Consider the following 21,536-nt stretch of genomic DNA (forward strand, 5'->3'; position numbering starts at 1 on the left):
TGCCACACAGTCACTTTCAGAGAAGTTGCTAAGGAGCTTACCTTAGGCTTGCAAGTCATTTTGACCTGGCTTTTGTGGACAGGTTTGTCTTCATGATAGAACATGTGATGCCTCTCTGTCTGACCATTTCATGGGTCTACTCTGTCGCCATGCTGGTGCAGAGCATTGTATATGAGAAAGAGCACCGTCTTAAAGAGGTGGGTAGAGTGAGAGGTATCTGGGGTGTGGGTATGTGTTTACTGTGGTGTAGTGTGTGTTCACTGGCAAATAATGACAGTGGTGGGAGGGGTTTGTTTTAAAGAAATTATGCATAGCTCATTAGTATCATTCTACTTAGTTCAACCTGCAATTTAAATTACTCTTTTTTTTTTCTGGTCCTAACAAATGGCCCGAACCCTGTCTTTCTGTATAGCAGTGACACTGCAGGCATTCCAATCAGCATTGAAAAGAGCTCTTGAAAATACCTTGTGTGATGGAAGAATCTTTCAGCGGTTTCTGTGTGTGTGGGGGGTGCATATAAGTGTGTATGTATATGCCTTGTTTTTCACACCCCTTCCCCACACACATGTTCAATGCATTAAGCTCATTTCCACGATAGAAAATGCACTGTATAAATCACATCGTTGTGATTGTCATTATAACCATTTTCCTATCTTTTATCTTTAGGTGATGAAGATGATGGGTCTCAGCAATGCTGTCCACTGGTGTGCATGGTTCCTGACCACATGGATACAGATGACTGCTACTGTTGCCATCCTGACAGCCATGTTGAAGCTTGGCAAGGTTCTGCCTCACAGCGAGGTTGCCATAATCTTCATTGTGCTGGAGGTGTATGCTATTGCCATCATCTCCTTCTCGTGAGTTCTTGCAGGGATTTGTGTGACGTTTCAATAAGCCATCAGGAATTGTAACATTAATGGAAGAGATATTTATTGAGATAAAACTTATCTATATATTTATCATTTCTGATTGTATCTTTTTTCTTCCCTGCCAGCATCCTTTATGTCTGTGCTGCATTTCTGAATGCTATGTTGTGCTTTCAGGTTTTTAATCAGTGTCCTATATTCGAAGGCTAAAGTGGCAGCCGCGTGTGCTGGCATCATTTACTTCCTGTCATATGTCCCCTACATGTACCTGGCCATAAAAGAGGACACGCTGGTGATAAGATCCCAGCTGTGTACAAAACTGTTGCTGTAAGCAACCCTTTTCTATGTCTGGTACAAGTTTTAGTTATCTTGCATGGATTTGCATGTTATTTGTTATCTTAAAAAATAAGATACAAAGTATCTTCTTGTCTGGACATCGTCATAAATAATAATACTAGGATAGTATAGCACATTTCTCCACAGCAAGAATTAGATATGAATTTTATCTAATGGAAAAAAATGGCAACCATTAAATTAAAATCGGCAGCAGACAGAAAATAGACAATTATGAATAGCAAATCAAACAAAAAAAGCTTAAGAGAAACAAGAATGCAACATGCAACTAAAAGAAACCTGTTGATACCCTGAAACAGAAATGTTGCATAAGAAAACAGAAATCACTGGAGAACAAAGCAACCTTGTTTTTGAATAGGGTGACATGCTTGGAGATAGGTATTTAAGAAATAGGAGCAGCCATATAAGCTGGTGTTGGAACTGAACAATTGCTTTGCATAGCAAACCTGTCTTTTTTGTGGGGAGCAAGTAGAAATCATTATAGAAGTATATTTCCATTTCAGTCACTGTTCTCCACTACTGCCTTTGGAGTTGGTGCCAAGTATTTTGCCTTCTATGAGGAGATGGGTGTGGGAGTACGATGGGACAACATAGGGATCTCACCTGTAGAAGATGACCAGTACAACCTCCTGATGGTGACCTTGATGATGGTCCTTGACTCGCTTATCTATGCCGTACTTGTATGGTACATAGAACATGTTCATCCAGGTGAGCTCAATTTTCAATCTGCAAGGCACTATTCATCACAACTAATCTTTCTTAGAAAGATAGAAGATTGATATATACATTTTCATCTCGTAAAGCAGAAGTGTTCAGCATAAACATAAGATCCATCCTACAATGACTTCAGGCATATAATGTTTGTGAGTTTCTTTTATGTCTATCATCAACAAGACCCAGCAACAACTTTACTTTTTGTGCCAGCTGAAAAAATTTGGCCTTATAGACATTCTAGTATGTTTAACTGGGTGGGGATCAAGAGTTTGCTGGCATTCTCAGTCACCGTCTGGTCTGGTACAGCAACATGACCCAGAAACATGAAATCACTTGGCTTTGACCTACCCTTTTTAGGCACATTTTGTGCAGGGTGCACACAGTTGTGGCTAGTGAGTCACACCCAGCCTATAGCTTATTTTGCCTCCTGCTTTATTGAGATCAGATACAGACATGTCCAGGCCAGAACATCCTGCCTAAGAAAGTTTTATGCAAAAGCAGTAACCTTGCTGAGCTCCGCTGGAGCATGAGTTAGGACCGAATGTGAAATGTCTCTTTAACTATGGGGACAGTGTGTGTAGCGCAAGTGTTTGAGTGAGCATGACGGTTATTTAATGTCCGTGAAACTTTGCATCAGAGACATGTAAATGTTATCTATTCAACAGGGTCATATGGTCTCCCAAAGCCTTGGTATTTTCCTTTCACGAAGTCATACTGGTGTGGAGGCACTATGCGTATAGTAGAGGAGTGTTCCAACCCCTTCTCTCTCTGTCATAGGAGAAACAGGGGGTACCTTTCTGTCATGGAAGAAGACCAGGCATGTGCAATGGCACAACAAGACCCAGGTGAGCTAGAAAGAGAACAGGTTATGTTATAAATGAAAAGCACGAAGGAGGGAGAGAGAGCCAATCCCATTGGCAGGCTTAGTTGACCAGTTACGGAAAATTAATTTTGTTGACGAGCTTGATAGACAAGATAGAGACAATCCCTTTTGCAGGTTTGATTGATTAAAAAGTAGATGAAAGGGGGATTCTAGGAACCTTTGAAAGCACTGACTTACAGATTATTATTATTTTTTTGTTGCTGTGCAGAACATGCCAGAAGATTTGAGCCAGAGCCTGTGCATTTGCCTTTGGGTGTTTGCATTGACAACCTAACTAAGGTGTACAAGCTGGGCCGTAAGGTGGCAGTCAAGCAGCTCAGTCTTAACCTGTATGAGGGACACATTACATCCTTTCTGGGCCATAATGGTGCTGGCAAAACTACTACCATGTGTGTATTTTTTTTCTGTGAATAAAGACAGTGCCAGAGCTGTTTCTATGTTCCTTTGTATTCTGTGAAACAAAGTTGCCAATCACCTACACTACTGGACAAAATATTAGAGATATATGAAGAAAATATCTCCTTGCTGGTACTTACACAAATATTTATGATGTAGTTTTTGAGATTTGCTAAAGTTTCTGAAATTTTGAACTGGCATCAAAAGCATCTGAAAAGTACTAGTCTTATTCTGTTACAGGTCCATGTTGTCAGGTCTTATCCCACCAACTCAAGGTTATGCAACAATCTATGGCATGGACATCCGCACAGATATGGACGTCATTCGGCAGAGCCTGGGCATGTGTCCCCAGCACAATGTCCTCTTTGACAAGTCAGTATTAGAGTTTTGCATTGGGCTTATCAGGAAGCTGTAACATGCATTTACATTGTAAATATTGTTGTACTTATTTGATATCATCCCTGTTAAAAATTTGGATACTGTTAATGCTTATGGTGTTAGTGAAAGAGAGTGAGAGAAACTTTGCTAAGATCTGGCAAGATTGTAATATCTTTATAAGTCATTTGCCTACTAATGGGACAGAAAAATTACACCACAAGTTATGTCCTTTGTTGTGAATTGGTATGATGACAAATGACCAAATTTATGTATCCCAATGGGTATTGCCTATTGCCCATGAAATGAAAGAATCCCTGTGTTTGTGGCCAGGTTTACTGTGGAGGAACACTTGTGGTTCTATGCTCACTTGAAAGGAATGAACAACAAAGATATTCAGCAAGAGACAGACAGGTAGGCAAAAGGTAGTTTTTGGTGTCCTTTCCCTGCTTGACTTTCTGTTGTACAACAAAAAGTCTCACAATTTGTTCAGGTAATTTAAGATCTTCATCATTTACAACAAGAGTGGACAAAGTTTTCTTTTTGTGGGCTTGTCTCAAAATTCTAAGCTATGCGGCAGGCTAGTAAAATGCCAAAAACCCATGCCATGTGACTGCACAACACATTGGTAATGGAATGGACAGCTAATGAGTACATAAGGGCATTCATTCACTGAATTGTGTAAAGTAAAGCTGTTTCAATTTGTACATAGTAAAACTTTTAAGCCAACCTTTCCTTTAAAGGCAGGGTAAGGATAGGATTAGCATTAGGCAGCCTCCCCCGATTAACTGACAGGTTATTTGTTATCTTTGTACTTTGTGTTAGAATGTTATAGACAACCAATTTCTAAAGCTGTTGTACTTGATAAATTTCAATCAAATTAACTAGGCTGACTGAAAAAATGAAAACAAGTGCACTTCACATTTTGGAAGACAGGCCAATCCAAAGATGTCCACGGGTTGGATGCATCCAACAGGCTGTACTTTTCCCACCCCTGGTCTACAAATATGTCCCTAGTTCTTTACTTTGGGTAACATTGGATGGGCTTCATTTAAAGATTCAGCAGTTATGAGATGTTCATTTGATCATTTCTTGAAGTAGATTTGATTTTTTTTTTCCAAAACTGTTATAAAGAAAATGTGAAATATTTTGCAGGATAATTGAAGACTTAGGGCTGCCAGACCGAAAACATAGTCGTGTAGACTGCTTGTCTGGAGGTATGCAGCGTAAGCTGTCTGTAGCCATAGCGTTTATAGGTGGCTCACAAACTGTCATTCTTGATGAGCCCACAGCTGGCGTGGATCCCTATGCCAGGCGAGCGATTTGGGATCTGCTGGTAAAATATAAACAAGGTGATTAATGTTATTGATTATACTTTTCTGCAAGATTTGTTTTACATGTTATTTTTATTATTTATTTTGGTTGCATATATTTAACTTATTTGACTTTTAAGGAAATCTTCAAAATTCTCTTTTTATCTCTGGAGACTGTAACACTAAAATACCATGCTTACCTTGAAGCAATGTGTGCTCTGAACGAGAGTAAGCAGTTGACAGTTTTGTTATACAGTTTACTATGGGTCTAGCCTTATATTAAGATAAATGTGTGTTCTCCCTAAAGGCAGAACCATCCTCCTTTCCACACACTACATGGATGAAGCAGATATCCTTGGTGATCGTATAGCCATCATCTCAAATGGTCAACTTAAGTGCTGTGGCTCCTCCATGTTCTTGAAAAATAATATTGGTGATGGATACCACCTCATCCTTGTCAAAGCAGAGGGAGGAGAGATTCACCTTGAGGAAGCAGAAGATGATGGCAAGTTAGATTAGTCTTGATCTGATCAGTTTTCTCTTCTTAACTAGCAGTGTCGACCTGATTATAACAATTATTAAAGTGGAACATATTTGAGTTGACATGGAAACATGTTTATGTCCTTAAAAACACATTGTATAAATGAAATAAAAAGATGGAAAACTGTGTTTTGACCATGATTGATCCTAAGTATTCTATAAAAAATAACTGTTGTAATTTACAAACGAAATCATCCTATCGATGTCTAAACATTGTGTTCCAGATGACAAACTACTTGATGAGGATCATGTGCGGTCTCAGCACATCTCACCCTGTAATTCAGACAGTGTGGGGAGTTTTATACAGAAATATATGCCATCAGCCTACTTGATGTCTGAGAGTCCGAGAGAACTCCACTACATCCTGCCATTTGAAGAAGCTAAGAAAGGAAACTTCAGAAAGCTTTTTGAGGCACTGGATTCATCTTTGGTAGATCTGCATGTCAACAGCTATGGCATTATGGACACCACTTTGGAAGAGATTTTCCTGAAGATCACAGAGGCTGCCTGTCAAGAAGAGGAAGGTAGAAATGTCACTTGAAATGTGGGAATGCTTGTGTTACTGCTTAGAGATGCAGCTTGAAGACGATTTACTGAAACTGGCTCATGATGCATTTTTTTTCTCTACCAGTTTTTCTCATAACTGGTGATCTATTAGATGTTCCTCTTCTCTACCCCTTCTTTCTGATTCTTTATCTTCTTGTAATATTTTTCTTTAATAACTTCTTGCTTTTCTTAGGGAATTTTGGAGGCATCACATCTTCTGGGGTTTTTTTTTGTCTATGGAAATATTTGCAGCACAAGATGAGGGAAGCAAAGCTGCTGATGCTCTCACAAACAACTCCACTCAGGTCACACCAGCATCCTCAGTTTCTGACTCAAGTTCCCCTGATTCATATGATGACCCTCTGAACAGCCTCATTGAGCCAGCCACTGTGGAAGAACAAGGTTTACTAATGGAGGGAGGGTTCATGGGTGATCTGCAGTCAAGTTCAGGAGGTTCTGTGACTGGTGGGCCTGTAGGCCATCAAAGTGGAGAAAGAAGGATTGCTGACTTGAATGCTAAGGCATCTCCTGTACTTGGAAATGAGAGACTGAATGAACAAGGAGCACAGTCAAACTCTTCCTTTCAGGAGGCCATTTCAAGTAATCAACATTTGTCCCAAAGAACTCAGTCCCAACTGCCCTCTTTTTCTCAGCAGAGGCCTGTTGTGACCTCCTTCAACTATATCCATGGTGAGTATAGTATTTTGTCTAGTTTAGAAAGGCATTTTGTATTTGCATCATTGCATATAGCCATTCATATGATCCTCATTGTTTGCAAGTGATCGAATTGTTGTGTATGGATGCAATTTTCTGAGCCACTAAAATCAATCGTAGTTTAATGATATATTTTTTACCATCTATGAAAAGTATCTAATAAAGCTACACTTCTTTATGACTTGAAAACCTTTCATATATTTATTTAATGTGATGCTTCTGTTATCCATAGATTCAGCAAACAGTCCACGCATCCTGTTGGAGGGACGCGGCAGTCACATGCTGAAGCCACACCTCCTGCTGCTTAGCCACTTCAAGGCTGTCATTATCAAGCGCTTCCACTACATCACCCGCAACTGGCGCTCTCTCTTCTCCCAGATCATCCTGCCAGCCATCTTTGTTGCCATCGCAATGACTGTCGCCCTGGCTGCCCCCTCTGTTGATGACTTGCCTCCCATTGAACTCAGCACCCTGCAGTACTACAATGTAACGCATCTTGGGGGGAATTTTGTTCCCATCACCAACGAGAGAATGAGTTCACGTTCCAAGGTCAGCAGATGTTTTACTGAGACAAATGTCATAGCGAATGGCTGACCGAGAGAAATGTCATGGTTGATGGTTTAGTGAGAAATGTCATGGCAGACGTTTTTAAGTCTCCCTATGGTTCAGTTACTGTCTCATTCTCAACAGAGTGAGGTGGCTATTTTAATCTTTACCCATCCACCCTGATGTAGCTTTGTAAATTTTCGATGTTTTAAGTTTTCCCTGATTTTGTCTTGGTCTCCATTTCTGTCCATCTTTGAAAGGCATGCCAATGTTGGGTATCTGCCATGTATGGGATGTATTTCTCTTTCTTAATTAAGTCTTAATTCATGGTATTAACATAGATACAACATTATCTCTTGAATCTCACATCAATGCTGCTCATAATTTGAACTTCACAGGATCAGTCGCATTCGATCCTCCCTGTCAGTTTCTGCCGCAGAATTCATGCCTGCAGTTTTGTTGTCCTTGCTGGATTGTCCTTGCTGCAACTCTCTATTCATCAATTTACCTAACTGCTTTCTGGAAAACTTTGAAGGGCCCAAAATAGTGCTACTTGTATTGTCTTTACCTCTCTATACCATGCATCAGATGGTGAAATTTTGCAGGTGCACCTTTTCTTTCACAGGCCCCACTGTTTGGAATTCTCCTTTATATCAAGCTATGTCCACATCCAAAACCTTAAAATTGGGCCTCAAAACCTGTCTCTTTATGCAATCAGGAATATGTAACTGGGACATGTACGACATAGCCCACACTTGCACACACTTTACGAAGAGAATGTTTAGTGTGTAACTATAGGTTTGGTTGTATCGTTATTAAGGCATTGGTGGCTGCTGCAGCAACTTTACTTCCACTATCTTGTAAGGTACACTTTAAGCAAACTTTATGCAAAGTTCTCAGCCTGGCTGTTGGCTGAGAAAGCAGTTTGTTGGCAGTGCTGTGAAATATCTTTCTTAACTTAATCTATATGACATGACTAGATAAGGATAAAATCCCTAAAAGCAAACAAAAAAAAAAGGAGTTTCCTCTGTCTATAGGTAAACCCTGATGATGCTGTAGCTTCTCGTCTGATGGAGACTTTTAAACTGGCCTCTGGGATTGGTGCCAGCTGTGTTCTTCAGTTGCCTCAGTCCACTCCTGGCTTGCTTACGGACCTCAACAGCTGGCAAGACCCTGCCTATGACCCATCTTGCCAGTGGCTGATTGACTTGCAGCAAAAGGTGGAGACCATCCCAATACTGACAGAAGAGAGCAATCAGACAGACTTCACTCCCCTAGGTGAGTGGACAGCATGTTACTTTCAATGTGCAGGGCTTAAAACTGTTCGCCTTCTGGAAATCTGTTGAAAGGGATGGTGGAGTCTGGAGTTCACTTTGCTAAGATTGGGGCATGGCTATGAACTGGGGCTAATGCTGTCTTGAAAGCAGCTGTAGACCTTATGTTTCTTCATTTGCTATTGGCTATCACTAAACTCTGAACTTGTTTTGATATCAAATGCAATTGGCAAATGATGAAAAATTCATGTACATGTATATATATCATCAGATAATAGGGTCTAATGTAGGTGGAATGCAGTGTCATTGTACACAAGCAGATATTTTCAGCTTGACATTTGACTTTTCAGATACTTGAAAATCTAAGTAATTTTGTTGCTTTTGATTCTTGTGTGTTCGTTATACCTGTACAGATTTTGAACCAAATGTTTATCACCTCTTGAAATACATGTATTATTGAGATTTAAAATTTAACTTACTTTCCTTTATCACAATTATTTCCACCAGAGCCAAGTTTTTCGCAAAAGCATTATTACCCATCATGCCATTGTGCCAGTGATGGTTCTCAATATGAGTGTGTCAACAACAATCACGAAAAACCACCTAGCTTTCGTGTGATAACACAAGATTGGCTTGTCAACATAACTGGCCAGAAGGCAGAAGATTATCTTTTGTACACAACCTATGATAAGCGCCTTCACAGGTTTGTAGAGCCTATAATCAGGCCTTATATTGAATTATGTATTTATTTTTTCTCTAGAAAATACCATGCAGAAATAAAAAGATGTGCTTGCATCATAAAAAAATGTCATGAATGAGTGTTGCAAAATCCCACTTGCTTCAGACACAAGCACATTATTTCAACAACAAAAATATGCCTTGAGGAAAGACTTTGGACAGGACAACATGCATCCCTTCTAACAATATTTAGTTCCTTTCTGTGTTATGTATACACATGCATTTATGTACATATAACACAACATCATGCATGTCCATATATATACCCACAGTTGCATATGCATGTACCCTGCATTGATGCTGATATCCTTTATCATAGGTATGGAGCAGTTTCCTTTGGTCTTTTGCGGAAAGACATACCAGAAAACTTTGGTGAATCTGCTCCTACGTTGTACAAGAAGCTTGCTGTACGGAATGTTGCAAAGGTATTTCTATTTGGATGTTTAGTCTGTGTGAATAGGGAGGGGAATTTGATATTGAAAATAAAACCCACCATCAATGAATGCAATGAATAGAAAACATTTTTTATTTCTGTACTCCTGCATTTTTTATGTTACTAGGTCTGGTTTAACCACAAAGGATACCACTCCATGCCAGTCTTTCTCAATGCCATCAACAATGCTATTTTGCGGGCAAACTTACCCAGCAAGAAAGGCAATCCTGCAGCTTATGGTGTGTTTCACTGATTGATTCCCTTCTAGTTTCCCCTTCTAATGCCGATGCAAGGTTGATTGGTGATTACGCTAAAACATAACTGTGGCAGTATTGACTAATGACTATTATTGTGATTGAAACAGATGATGCATACTTACATGAAAGTGTGTCACCAGAGGTTGTAATTTTAGGAAATGGGTGTTGTGTGCAGATTATACTGATCTACTTAGTTAACACATAACAATCATCTAAACTGTTAAATATCAGTGGCTAAACGAAAGAGCTAGGTCTTAAATATCTAGTAGTGTTAGTAGTGTACCCAGCCCCTGTTGTACTTAAGTCTCATTTTAGTAGATTAATTAGCTGTGCAATAAGTTCATATTTAACAATGAAGACTTCCTGGGCAGTGTTAATTGTATGGGTCTTGTGTTTGTCCTGATAAGGTTTAGCTTGCTTAGTCCCTTGACCTGCAAAGCTAAGACATGAGGTGATAGGCAAGGTACCATGTTTTAGAGCAGTTTGAATATTTTCTGTCCTTTATAGCAATTAGTGGTGTGTACTGTGCAAACAATGCATAACATAAGGTTCTCCTCCCCTGCCATTATATGATTAAAATGGTACAGTGTCAATCCTCTTTGCCATTTATAGGGATCACTGCTGTAAACCATCCATGGAATGATACCAACAATGTTCTCAACACAATGAACTTCGTGTGAGTAATAATCTGCTTCTCATATTGTCATCAGAAATGTTGCTTTCACGTTCCATGCAGGGTTTTTTGTGCGACCCACATCCCTGCACTTTTTCCATTGAGGCATGTGAATGCATGTAGTGCGCTGTTCCTGAAATAATTATTTTATTTTATTTTTTTTTTAGGGTGGACTCAACATGCACTCAATAAGTTGAATTTGTCACCTCTGTCAGCTTCACTTCTAGTTCAATCCATGTTGTGTCTAGTTATTTTGTTTTTTTGTGTTTATTTACTTCGTTTTGTAGCAAGTTATTTGGGTTATCTAATAGAATACTCGTTTTGCTTAACAGGTCTGATGGTTCATAAAAAAGGAAAAAAAATCGAAATTCTTCCTGAATTTGGATAAAAAGCTAATAAAACTAATAATGATAGCCAGTTGTAAAAATTTTTTTTTTTCAAAAGGAAATGTGCACTGAAACAGTAGTGTGAGGACATAATTTTTATCCATAGAACTTTTAAAAATGCAGGACAAAGAAGCTGTATTTTAAGCTGTATTGGTTTGTGAAGTTAGGAGAATTCCATTCCATCTGTAATCAGTCTTTTATTGAGGACACAAAAATATTATGGCTAGATGCCAGGTTTATTAATGTGATGACATACATTTCTTGCTAGCATCCATTTTTAAATTTATTCTAAAATAAATTTTACTCGTTTTCTTTTCAGAGCACAGCAAAAGCGGTAGAGTGTTTAACTCTGTATTCAAATGTGTTTGCAAAATCTTGTGCTTTTTTACTCTGATATTACAGATCTGCTGTTTGAAAATGTTTGATCTTGTGGCAGTGTGAACAAGTTATGACACAAGCATAAAGCCTGTGTTGCATAAAGCCTGTGTGTTCAAGTTTTTGGATCTTTATAAACACCATGGAATGTTTAAGAGTTGTGTGGCACGTCTTTTACTCTGCTTGTACATGGACTGGTAACATTGGATGAAGGAAATGCAAATGGAAGAAGAAAAAGTTCACTCCAAAATTCATTCAACCATGATTTCTTCTGGTGCTAATCATAAAATAATAAGCGCCCTAAAGCCTATAGTGATCCCAATTAAGTAGTTCCTGTGTCTAGAGCATGACATATAAAGGAACACAATCTTCTTATTTGTTTACCTTTTGCCTTCTGCTAGATGCCCATCTCCTTTGCATGAGATTTAAGGATGTCATATGCCTAGAATTAATCAAGTAATTAAGTACTTTAATTAAGTAAAGTCAAACGATATGTGCAGTGGATAACGCTTTGTTACCAATGCAGAAGTAAGGACTAGATGTCCTGGGTTCAGATCTCACTTCGGGCATGCTGTTCTTTGCATGTGACATCTGTTTATGGGATGGTTGCTTTGCCATTATGTAGCCTTAGTTATTGATTTGACATAAATCACCAGTTCCCCCCTTCCCAAAGTTGAGAAGAAAACGGCATCTCCCACATCTACATCAGATGTAGTGACAGCCACTTAAGCAACTTAAGAGCCCTAAACAAGGCTTTGAAAAGTGGGAGTGATGCATTTGCAAGTTTTCAGGATGAGAGCATGGCAATCAATGATCACATACTAAACACCTCAGGCATTTCTACACTTGTGACCATTCTCAGTGTTTTGTGTGTTACTTTTGTGATACTGTGGTACCAGAAAGTTCAGATTATGCAGTGCTTCACTAACAGTGTTGTTTTTTTTTTTTAATTTTTAGATGTAGCTTGAATTTATATCCAGGATTTCATAAGAATTTGTAAACTTGTGTTAAGAACATAAAAAGAAATATTGTGTGCTTTTCTCTAAGCAGATGTAAATGAGGTGCAGGTATTGTGAGTCTCTTTTCTGCACACTGGTTCTTTTTCTGCTTCCACCCTTTTCAAAATGTAATCAAACCATAGTTTTTAGAACTACAGTCAGTCAGAAAAGCACCACCATTTCTGGACTGTTGAACACAGTCTTTCTTTCCTTCAAGTCGGCAGTGAGGGCGTCAGTCCTCTCATCACTATGTGGCAGATGCAATTTTATTTTATTTTGTTCCACTTTAGTGAGAAAGCTACATGTTACATAAGATATGCAAAAAATGTTCTTTGGGTTATAAATCTACTTCTAATTATCATATTTTCTTGCAATCCTTTAATGGAATGTTTTGTGTAAAGTGTTAGGTTTTAACTCATATATACCTTGATTATCTCAGCAGTAAGAGCAGTAATTCTTGTACCTAATATCTTCTTACCCACAGAAGTATAGTAATATTTATTGTTTTGCAGGCTGGAGGGATCTGATGTGCTTATCTCCATCTTCATCATTGTGGCCATGTCATTTGTACCAGCCAGCTTTGTTGTTTTCCTTGTATATGAACGATCAACCAAAGCCAAGCACCTGCAGTTTGTCACAGGCATTAATCCTGTCATGTACTGGATTGGCAACTACACCTGGGACATGGTCAGTTTATCTTTTTTTGCAGAGACGTTTACCTTAAATTCTAGGAAATATACCGCTCAGAGTTGACTAGAAACTAAACTTTGAACATGTTCATCTACTTATGATGCATTTATGTAGATAACAATTTTACATTTTACTTTGTCAGTCAGCGCTGCTGCATTATATATGTCATGTATTTAGAATTAACATTGCAAAATAGCATGGCTTGTTAATTTCTTTTAATGGCTACAGCAAGACCTACCAAAAATAAAATGGGTCGTACCTCAAATAGAGGTTATACTCTGAATAAGTTGTTTAGTGGACATTTTGTTTTCCTGTACATAGATATATGCTTGTATGCTGTTGATGTGTGCAGGCCAACTATGTAATTCCAGCGTTCATGTGTGTCATGATTCTACTCATATTCCAAATCCCAGCATATGTCTCCACAGACAATTTGCCAGCAGTTATTGCCCTCTTCCTCATGTATGGGTAAGGGAATGTAAAAAAACTTTAACCTTCTTTTATTCAATCATATCTGTATTATGAATTTTAGAGAATTATTGCACTAGTAGTTCACTGTCATAAGAAATCTGAATTAATTGATAGTGCCCAAGAGACAGGTAACCCATCTAATGGGAGGCCATATTTTAATTCTACTTTCTAAACACTTTCCTGCAGTTGTTCAATGGTCACAGTCCTGTATCCAATCTCCTGTAGTTGCAGTCAGTCATGTCAGTCATGTTTGGCTTCCTTTTTGTGCAGCTGGTCAATCACACCAGTCATGTATCCAGCCTCCTTTTGGTTTAACGAGCCCAGCACAGCCTACATCTGCCTCATCGTTATCAATCTCTTTACTGGCATCACTTGTATTGTGTCCAGCTTTCTTCTGGAGATTTTCTCATATGACAAGGTTTGGGAACAACTTGATGAATGTAATTTTATTTAAAGGGTATATTTTTTTGAATTTATGTCTATTCTGGACCGCTCTTTCCTACCCTGAGACACAAACTTAAGCAATTTTGGCAGAACTGGAAAATCAGAAATCTTAAGGTGCTGACGAAGGCTTTGATGATGATGTTCTACACAAAATATCTTGTTTTTCAGGATCTGGAGCGAGTGCACAATGTGCTGAAGATTGTCTTCATGCTCTTCCCTAACTACTGTTTGGGTCGTGGCCTGATAGATCTGGCTTTCAACGAGTACAAGAATGAGTATTACTTCAAAACAGGTCTGCCTTTTTTTTGGGTGGTGGTGGTGGTTGGGGGGGGGAGTTTTTAAGTATCATCTCCTTTAATTTGTTTCCTCAAATTTTTTTGTACCAGCAGTGGTTTTATAATATTTAAAAGATGACAGTTATAATTTTGTAAAATGATTTTTTTTGAGGTTTGAGGATACAAGCAACCTACCAAAAACGGGGAGTAAAGCATTGAATCAGACACATTCTAGTAATCAATGTTCAAATAAGTGCACATGTATGCATATACATGCATATGAATCAGTACTATAATAATTATTTTATTAAGAGAAAATCTGAGAGCAATCATTTCCAGCTGTCCCTGTTACAGGTCAGAATGACTTGATGACATCACCCATGCAGTGGGAGCTCATCCCCAGACTTCTGGTTGCCATGGCTTCCATTGGCTTGGCATTCTTTTTCATCACTCTTTTGTGTGAATACCGGTTCTTCCTCCCAGGTCGTCAGTAAGTTGTGGTCTGGGTGAAAAGTTTTGGAGTCATGAAAGTTTTGGAGTCCTCATTAAAAGTTATAGGTCATATGAGGGATGTTCAGAAAAAAATTAAAATAGTTTTGAAAATGAAAAATCGTTTGGATTGTCTGACTGCATTTACTTGATCCTTTTTGCCATAGTTACCCTCAAGCTCAGTACATTTCTTGAGACACAATCCTTTTCTCAAAGCAGACATCAGCAGTCGACATTTCAAGGTGATTCACAGTGTTAGCTGTTCTCCAGAAATTAATAATAATAATAATATGTTGAATTTTTATAGCGCTTTTTTCCACACCATTATAGGCAGGCTCAAAGCGCATACTAAAACGAAAAAGAAAAGAAAAACACACAAACATAATAAGAATGAAAAAAACTGTTGTAGAGTCGCTGTGGATGTGTTTTGGTGCCCTCTGAGATGGTAACATCAGCTCCACTACTGTTATTATTCAGATGTTCCTTTTGTGAAACAATCCTAGGCACATCTTGAACCTTGAAATGTTCAGGAGAATAGAAAAATCTCATTAGGCCCTGCAATGGTCGAAGCTCTCCAGTTTCCGGAGGCAGGCATCTGAAGTGTTGTACCATTATTGACAGATATAGAAATAATTCCATTCTGGCAAGCGTCTCATCCAAACAGATGAGCCAACCCATAGAGAAGGAAATGAACTCTTTGGATCACCACAAACTTTTCTAGTTAAAGGTTCTTTAATTCTGCTTCAAAATTTATGAGGCCAAATCAGGAGAGTAGTGAGGAGTCTGTAAATACCAGAAAAGCTGAATAAAGACTAAAGAATGCAAAACTTTCTAAACATCCCTTGTACTGAGAAGCACACCGATTGTAGAGAACATGGTGGTGGTGGAGAATGCTCCTTGCCTAAAACTTTATTGAAAGGAATATATGTGGAACATTTTGCAGGCGAACAACATCCCAGCAGGCCACTGTGGAAAACGAAGACTATGATGTAGCCATGGAGCGGAAACGTGTGTTGAGAGGCAGTGGAAAGTACGATGTACTTCGCCTCGAAAATCTCACTAAGGTAAGTGTTCTGCCTTGGCCAGTTCTGGTTGTTTGAATACATTTTATTTTAGTCTGTACAAGGACCCGTGCAGTGTAAAAAGCAACAGTAATTATGATGTATTATAATTATGTTTTCTAGATATACATCTCCATCTTAACAGGTCTATAAAACACGCAAGCTTGGCAGACATCTGGCAGTGAATAAACTTTGCCTGGGAGTGCCACCTGGCGAGGTAAACTTAAGTAGATTACTCTTGCCAAGTATTTTGACATATTTTCTACTTTTTTGTATTCTTACCTATCTGTGATCATTTTCCTGTGTTTGCATCACTTATGACTGATTTGAGTAGTTTCAGTTGATTCATGCATGTTTTTTTTATGATTTCTCAGATACTAGTGAAACTGATGCTGTAGTTATGTATGCTATGTTTTGGTGTGGTGCACCATGATTTCCTGTGGTACACCTACTATTATTTAGTTCATTATCACAAAAGCGAGCCAGCATTTTGTTTGTGGCCAATACAACTTTGGCTTGATATGAATCTGGTAGTATCAGTAATTAAAAGCTTGAACTAGATGTTTGTCGGATTCTTACTTTTCCCAGTGCTTTGGTCTTCTGGGTGTAAATGGTGCTGGGAAGACAACAACATTCAAAATGTTGACTGGAGACATACCACCTACAGCTGGCGGCGCTTATCTTAATGGTCACAGGTAACATACTCAGAGACTGGCGTTCTTCTGAATCTTTCATTCCTTGAACATTTTTTAAAATCTTGGTGAACTCAAAAGATTTTAAAATGGTGGTGATTAGGGCTGATAAGAAAAAGAGTGAATGTGTGGTTTAAATGTGGTTGAAGGCCATTGAGAATGCTATTTGAATCTCTGTGCTCCTGCCATTTATTTTTCGATACGCAAGTATTTACTAAGATTCCAGCAGTCTTTGTTGATTTACATCCATTTTCCATTGCTTTAGTTTTTGCAGCTGGTGTTAACCAATTTGTGTCCTCATTGAGACAGGGGTATCAGAATATTGGTCATCTCTAAATGCCATTTAAGAAAAAAGGTTATTTTGATCAAGAATGAGTGCTAAGGTATGACTACATACCAGAAAAGAAATTAATTATAGGCTGAACAAGGTGAACATTTGGTGAGACACTCAATATCATTAGTCTAGAAGATATTGAGACATCTTAGTTGCTATATATCACATCTCCTTGTGCTGATTCATAAATGTTGTGAAATTTTATGATGACAGTATTGTCAAGGACATCAAGAAAGTTCAACACAATATAGGCTACTGCCCACAGTTTGACTGCCTGTATGATGAGCTGACAGCTCGTGAACACCTGCAGCTGTACTGTAGGCTGAGAGGTGTACCTCCTAAAGATGAGAAACAGGTAAGAAGGTCATGGATGGCACACATGTGTGTAAGTGTGTGTGCTTGTGTGGGTAGGTGTGTGTTTATGGTGGCAGTTACTGATCAAATCCATACAGTCCATCCAATTCTCTTCGTTTGGCAGGAATATTCCTATCATGACTCAGTCACAGGCTATGTTTGGTTAGTGTATCTTGCTCTGGAGCATGTGTATTTTCTCCATTTTAAGATGCTTCTGGTGACTGAGTCCAAACTGGAAAAGTACTGTGTGGAAGAAATTAAGATATATCTAAATCCTACAGAATAAGTGACATTGTAGTTGACATTAAACTCAGAGCTGAAGAGTTAAGTGCAGAAATCAATCCCTGCAAAGCCAAATACCCCAGGATGTGTGTGTTGGGGTGGAAGGAGGGATGTATGTGTGCATGTGTAGTTGTATGGAACAAAGCATACACACACGCACACAGGGCAGGTACAGGCTGGCGATTGGCGGTAATTACTGGCCAGGTGACAACCCCGTGACCAAAGGAGAGTGGGAGGGCGTCGACTAGCGACAGGATGTAGGTGCACGGGTGTGTTTGGAGGGAAGTGGAGCGTGAAGGTCGGGTGAAGAGGCCAGTGGTCAGAATGTGAAGAGACAGCTCAGAAGTGGGAGCACGTTTCACCGAGAGCGCGAGTGTGTAGTGTAGGAGTTTTGCCATAGCCAGCACTATCGACTGGCATTGGAGTAAAACGATTCAGAACCCACGAAAGTGTTGTGTTTGGTTCTTGTGGAAAGATTGGGAGATCACATGCATCTTACCCTGCTACATATATATATATGTGTGTGACTATGTGTATTCTGTGTTATCTATGTATATACATGAGTACATGTACGCACACACCTGTCTCCTATGCACCCATGTGTGTGTGTGTGCACACATTCGTGAGCATGAAGTAATATAAAATTGAAAATAATGAGGTAATCTCCTGACAGAAACTGACGGCTGCTTTTACTTTTCTCTCACCCAACAGAGCACTTGTCTGTTTAAGCTTGATGTACAGACATGGTTACTTTATGTGGCTTTGTACAGGTGGTGGAATGGGCACTGAACAAACTAGGGCTGGCAAAGTATGCGGACAAGCTCAGTGGCACCTACAGTGGTGGCTGCAAGCGCAAGCTGTCCACTGCTATTGCACTCATTGGCCATCCTCCGGTCATCTTCATGGCAAGTGAAACTTGTTTTGTGCTGCAGTGTTGATTTTACACATGTGTTTGCAGAGATTTAAGATGAAATATTGGTTATATAGGCTTTAAAGTGTTCAGGAAATTCCCGGTAGAATGTGGCAAGGTCATTGTGTCATTCCCACCATAACCAAGAATATAAATTCCAGGCAAAAAACAGGACAGCCATTTCAGTGCAAAAACATAATATAAACGTATTTTTAGAATATCTGCCAACCTATGAAGCTGCTTGCATTTGCAGGTGCGAACTGTCTAAGAAGAGTTAAGTCATAGCTACTGCTGCTATATTCTAAGCCTTTGAGATCTCAGAATACAATGTAGTAACTTCTTTGGTGTATTACAGGATGAACCGACAACAGGAATGGATCCACACTCACGCCGCTTCCTCTGGAACCTCATACTAAGCCTCATCCAAGATGGCCGGTCTGTCATTCTGACTTCACACAGGTGAGGGACAGAGGTGTAATTCATTTCAGAAACTTTTGAAAACAGTGCATATTAATAAGGATTGGTAATTTACAGCATTTTGTTGTCTGAAATTATTTTGTTTCAATTTTTAATTTTGTGGACCTGATTTATATTTTATTTTATGCAAAAAGTATTTATAAGGTTGTACATCAAAATGCTACATCCAGGTGGTTTAAGGCAATGGTTCTCAAAGAGTGGTCTGCGGTCCACTTTGGGCCGCAGGCATAATTAAGTCAAGTGGTCCTCGGCTGATAGTCATCGTTTGTCAGCAAAGTGATGTTTAAATCGACAGATACTCTAATTTGTCCAGTATTAATTTCACACAAGTTTTAATTGCTTGTTTGCATAAATTGCTCATTTACCAACTAAGTCTTTATGTCACAGCAGAAGCATTGTGTCATTTAACCATGTCATCCATTACTCTCAGTAATGGAGTGCACTTATTTTTAATTTGTATGTGTACTTAATTTAGTAAAGTGGTCTGAAATACTTTAAGAACCACTGGTTTAAGGCATATTCATGTCATAACATTTTTTCTTCATGCTGTACCAGATGACATGACCATATGGAGTATATCTCGATTAGCTACCTCAATTTCAGCTAGTCGGGATTGGAATAATGGAATTATGTCATCTGATAAGTACTCAAATAAAGGAATTTTACCATCAAAAATGCTATTTTTAAAATTTTAGCAACTGATGTAGACTTCCACTTTTTTCCCCCCAAAGCTAAAAGTTTTACCCTATTTTAAATTCATTACTGCATTACCTATATTCAGTAAAATTCCCACTAAAAATGTTCAGTTGATCAGTTGATTTATCTTTTTCTTTTTAAAAGCAAACTGCAAACTGTTTCAGCATGGAGGAGTGTGAGATTCTGTGCACAAGGCTGGCCATCATGGTAAATGGACGCTTCCAGTGCCTGGGCAGCACCCAGCACCTAAAAAATAAATTTGGTGAAGGTTACACGTTTAGTATTAGGGTGGCTGGCCCTGACTATGAACACAACCAGCGTGAGATCATCCGCTTTATTGAGAGAAACATTCCATCAGCATCGCTGAAAGTGAGTTCTTGTTTCTATAGACAGTTAAGCATGAAAGAGCAATTTAATAATGCATGTGAAATATATATATATATGCAGGATTGCAGGTGTTCTACTTCCCTGTGTATCGTATCGTCCAGTAAATGGTATGAGTTTTTTAGTAACAGATCCTTTCATTGTTTGCTTAGATTTTTTCTGTATTCTGTGAAAAGAAAGTAGGTGTGTTTGAAATATATACAAAAGTCTTCAGATTTATAAAAGTAATTAGCCACCTATTAAAAACAAGAAAGTTTTATCAATTACAGAATTAATTATTCTTCATGTGCTGGTGGCAGTTTTCTGTGGTTCTTGTGTCACAAATTACAATTTCAATTTAAATCACATTGGAGTGTGTTAATACCTGGATTATTGTTACCGTACCATGCTGATTCATCTTTCCTATTTTCTTCTATTTTTTTTTTCAGGAGCAGCACTACAACCTTGTGCAGTATGAGCTGAAGGCAAGACCTGTCTCTCTTGGAGACTTGTTTGAGAAACTAGAGCAAGCTCAGCAAGACTTGCATGTAGAGGACTACTCTGTTAGCCAGAACACACTGGATAATGTGAGTTACTCCTATTTCAGTTCTGTGTGTGTGAAGCAGTGAAAGTTGCAACTTATTCGGTACATTGAAAATATCTTCCTGATGCCATATTGGAGGTAACTGCTTAATTCACATGCTCCCATTTAAACTAAGCTGTGAACTAAAAGGGGAAGATGAAAAGGGGTGAAGGGAGAAAGGAACACTACCTGCAATAAAATTAGCAAGTCTTAAAAACCCACCAAAGCTTCCAAATTACCAGGGGCTCAATACAAAAGCTGACAATCATGAAATATTTGTCATGGAAAATTGATGAAAAGAAGAAAGTAATAAGTGGACAGAACAGGTACAGGATTAAAATACCAGAAAATTATGCTCAAAGAAGTATTTGAAGTGATATTTTATGATGAAGCTTAACTCTGTGTGTTCATGTCTATGGTCAGGTGTTTATCAACTTTGTCAAGAAACAAGTTGAAATTGTTCGGGATGAAGAGGAGCCCATACAGCAGGTTCGGAGACCATGGCTGCTGGGTCGCTCTCGAGCACGGTGCCAGCCAATTTTTGATGACAGTGCTGGGACCGAGGATGTGCAGCCCTTGCTGGGCTCAAATCGGATCTCAGATGGTCTCGAGCTGAGTGACGATGATGATGACTTGATGCTCCAGTTTGACCAGTCAGATGGGGTCAGTGCTTATTTTAAAAAGTTTTTATTTCTATCCAAATTTTTTCAGTCTGTGCACGTGTGTGTGTGTACATGTGTGCATACACGTTGGGGTGGCAGGCACTGATGCAAGTGTTGATGCACATTTATGTGCATCCATCTATTGGGTTTAGTCCTTGGGAAATGCTGAGCAGTCTACTGATGAAGCAGTCTGAGGCTATGAACAGCCCTGTGAGCAGGATGTAGAGATGCTTGTCATTGGAACATTGGAATTGTTAAAAGTGTAAATTGCAGACTTCTTGTTTACTGCTAGGTTAATGCTCAGAACCTGGGTAAACAGCATGGTGGAAGCAGGTATAATCACATCAGGTCCACTTCTGTGGATAACTAGTA

General features: G+C 38.9%; 1 protein-coding gene across 1 annotated transcript in view; it reads left to right on the forward strand.

Annotated features, from left to right (window-relative positions):
- Positions 1-21,536, forward strand: part of LOC112576179 (ATP-binding cassette sub-family A member 2-like) — a 60,356-nt gene that overhangs the window by 34,397 nt on the left and 4,423 nt on the right. The window contains 34 exon segments of the mRNA XM_025258455.1: positions 83-197; positions 667-857; positions 1,044-1,150; positions 1,153-1,193; positions 1,724-1,928; positions 2,600-2,779; positions 3,026-3,206; positions 3,454-3,585; positions 3,922-4,002; positions 4,744-4,940; positions 5,209-5,406; positions 5,666-5,965; positions 6,240-6,677; positions 6,934-7,250; positions 8,285-8,525; positions 9,029-9,224; positions 9,579-9,684; positions 9,820-9,931; positions 10,562-10,625; positions 11,328-11,342; positions 12,894-13,068; positions 13,424-13,539; positions 13,813-13,960; positions 14,155-14,278; positions 14,616-14,751; positions 15,694-15,814; positions 15,957-16,028; positions 16,400-16,506; positions 17,051-17,192; positions 18,244-18,378; positions 18,739-18,842; positions 19,721-19,925; positions 20,369-20,506; positions 20,926-21,165. Of these exon segments, the coding sequence (XP_025114240.1) occupies positions 83-197; positions 667-857; positions 1,044-1,150; positions 1,153-1,193; positions 1,724-1,928; positions 2,600-2,779; positions 3,026-3,206; positions 3,454-3,585; positions 3,922-4,002; positions 4,744-4,940; positions 5,209-5,406; positions 5,666-5,965; positions 6,240-6,677; positions 6,934-7,250; positions 8,285-8,525; positions 9,029-9,224; positions 9,579-9,684; positions 9,820-9,931; positions 10,562-10,625; positions 11,328-11,342; positions 12,894-13,068; positions 13,424-13,539; positions 13,813-13,960; positions 14,155-14,278; positions 14,616-14,751; positions 15,694-15,814; positions 15,957-16,028; positions 16,400-16,506; positions 17,051-17,192; positions 18,244-18,378; positions 18,739-18,842; positions 19,721-19,925; positions 20,369-20,506; positions 20,926-21,165 (5,380 nt within the window).

This window comes from Pomacea canaliculata, linkage group LG11 (assembly GCF_003073045.1).
Source record: "Pomacea canaliculata isolate SZHN2017 linkage group LG11, ASM307304v1, whole genome shotgun sequence".
Taxonomy (NCBI): domain Eukaryota; kingdom Metazoa; phylum Mollusca; class Gastropoda; order Architaenioglossa; family Ampullariidae; genus Pomacea; species Pomacea canaliculata.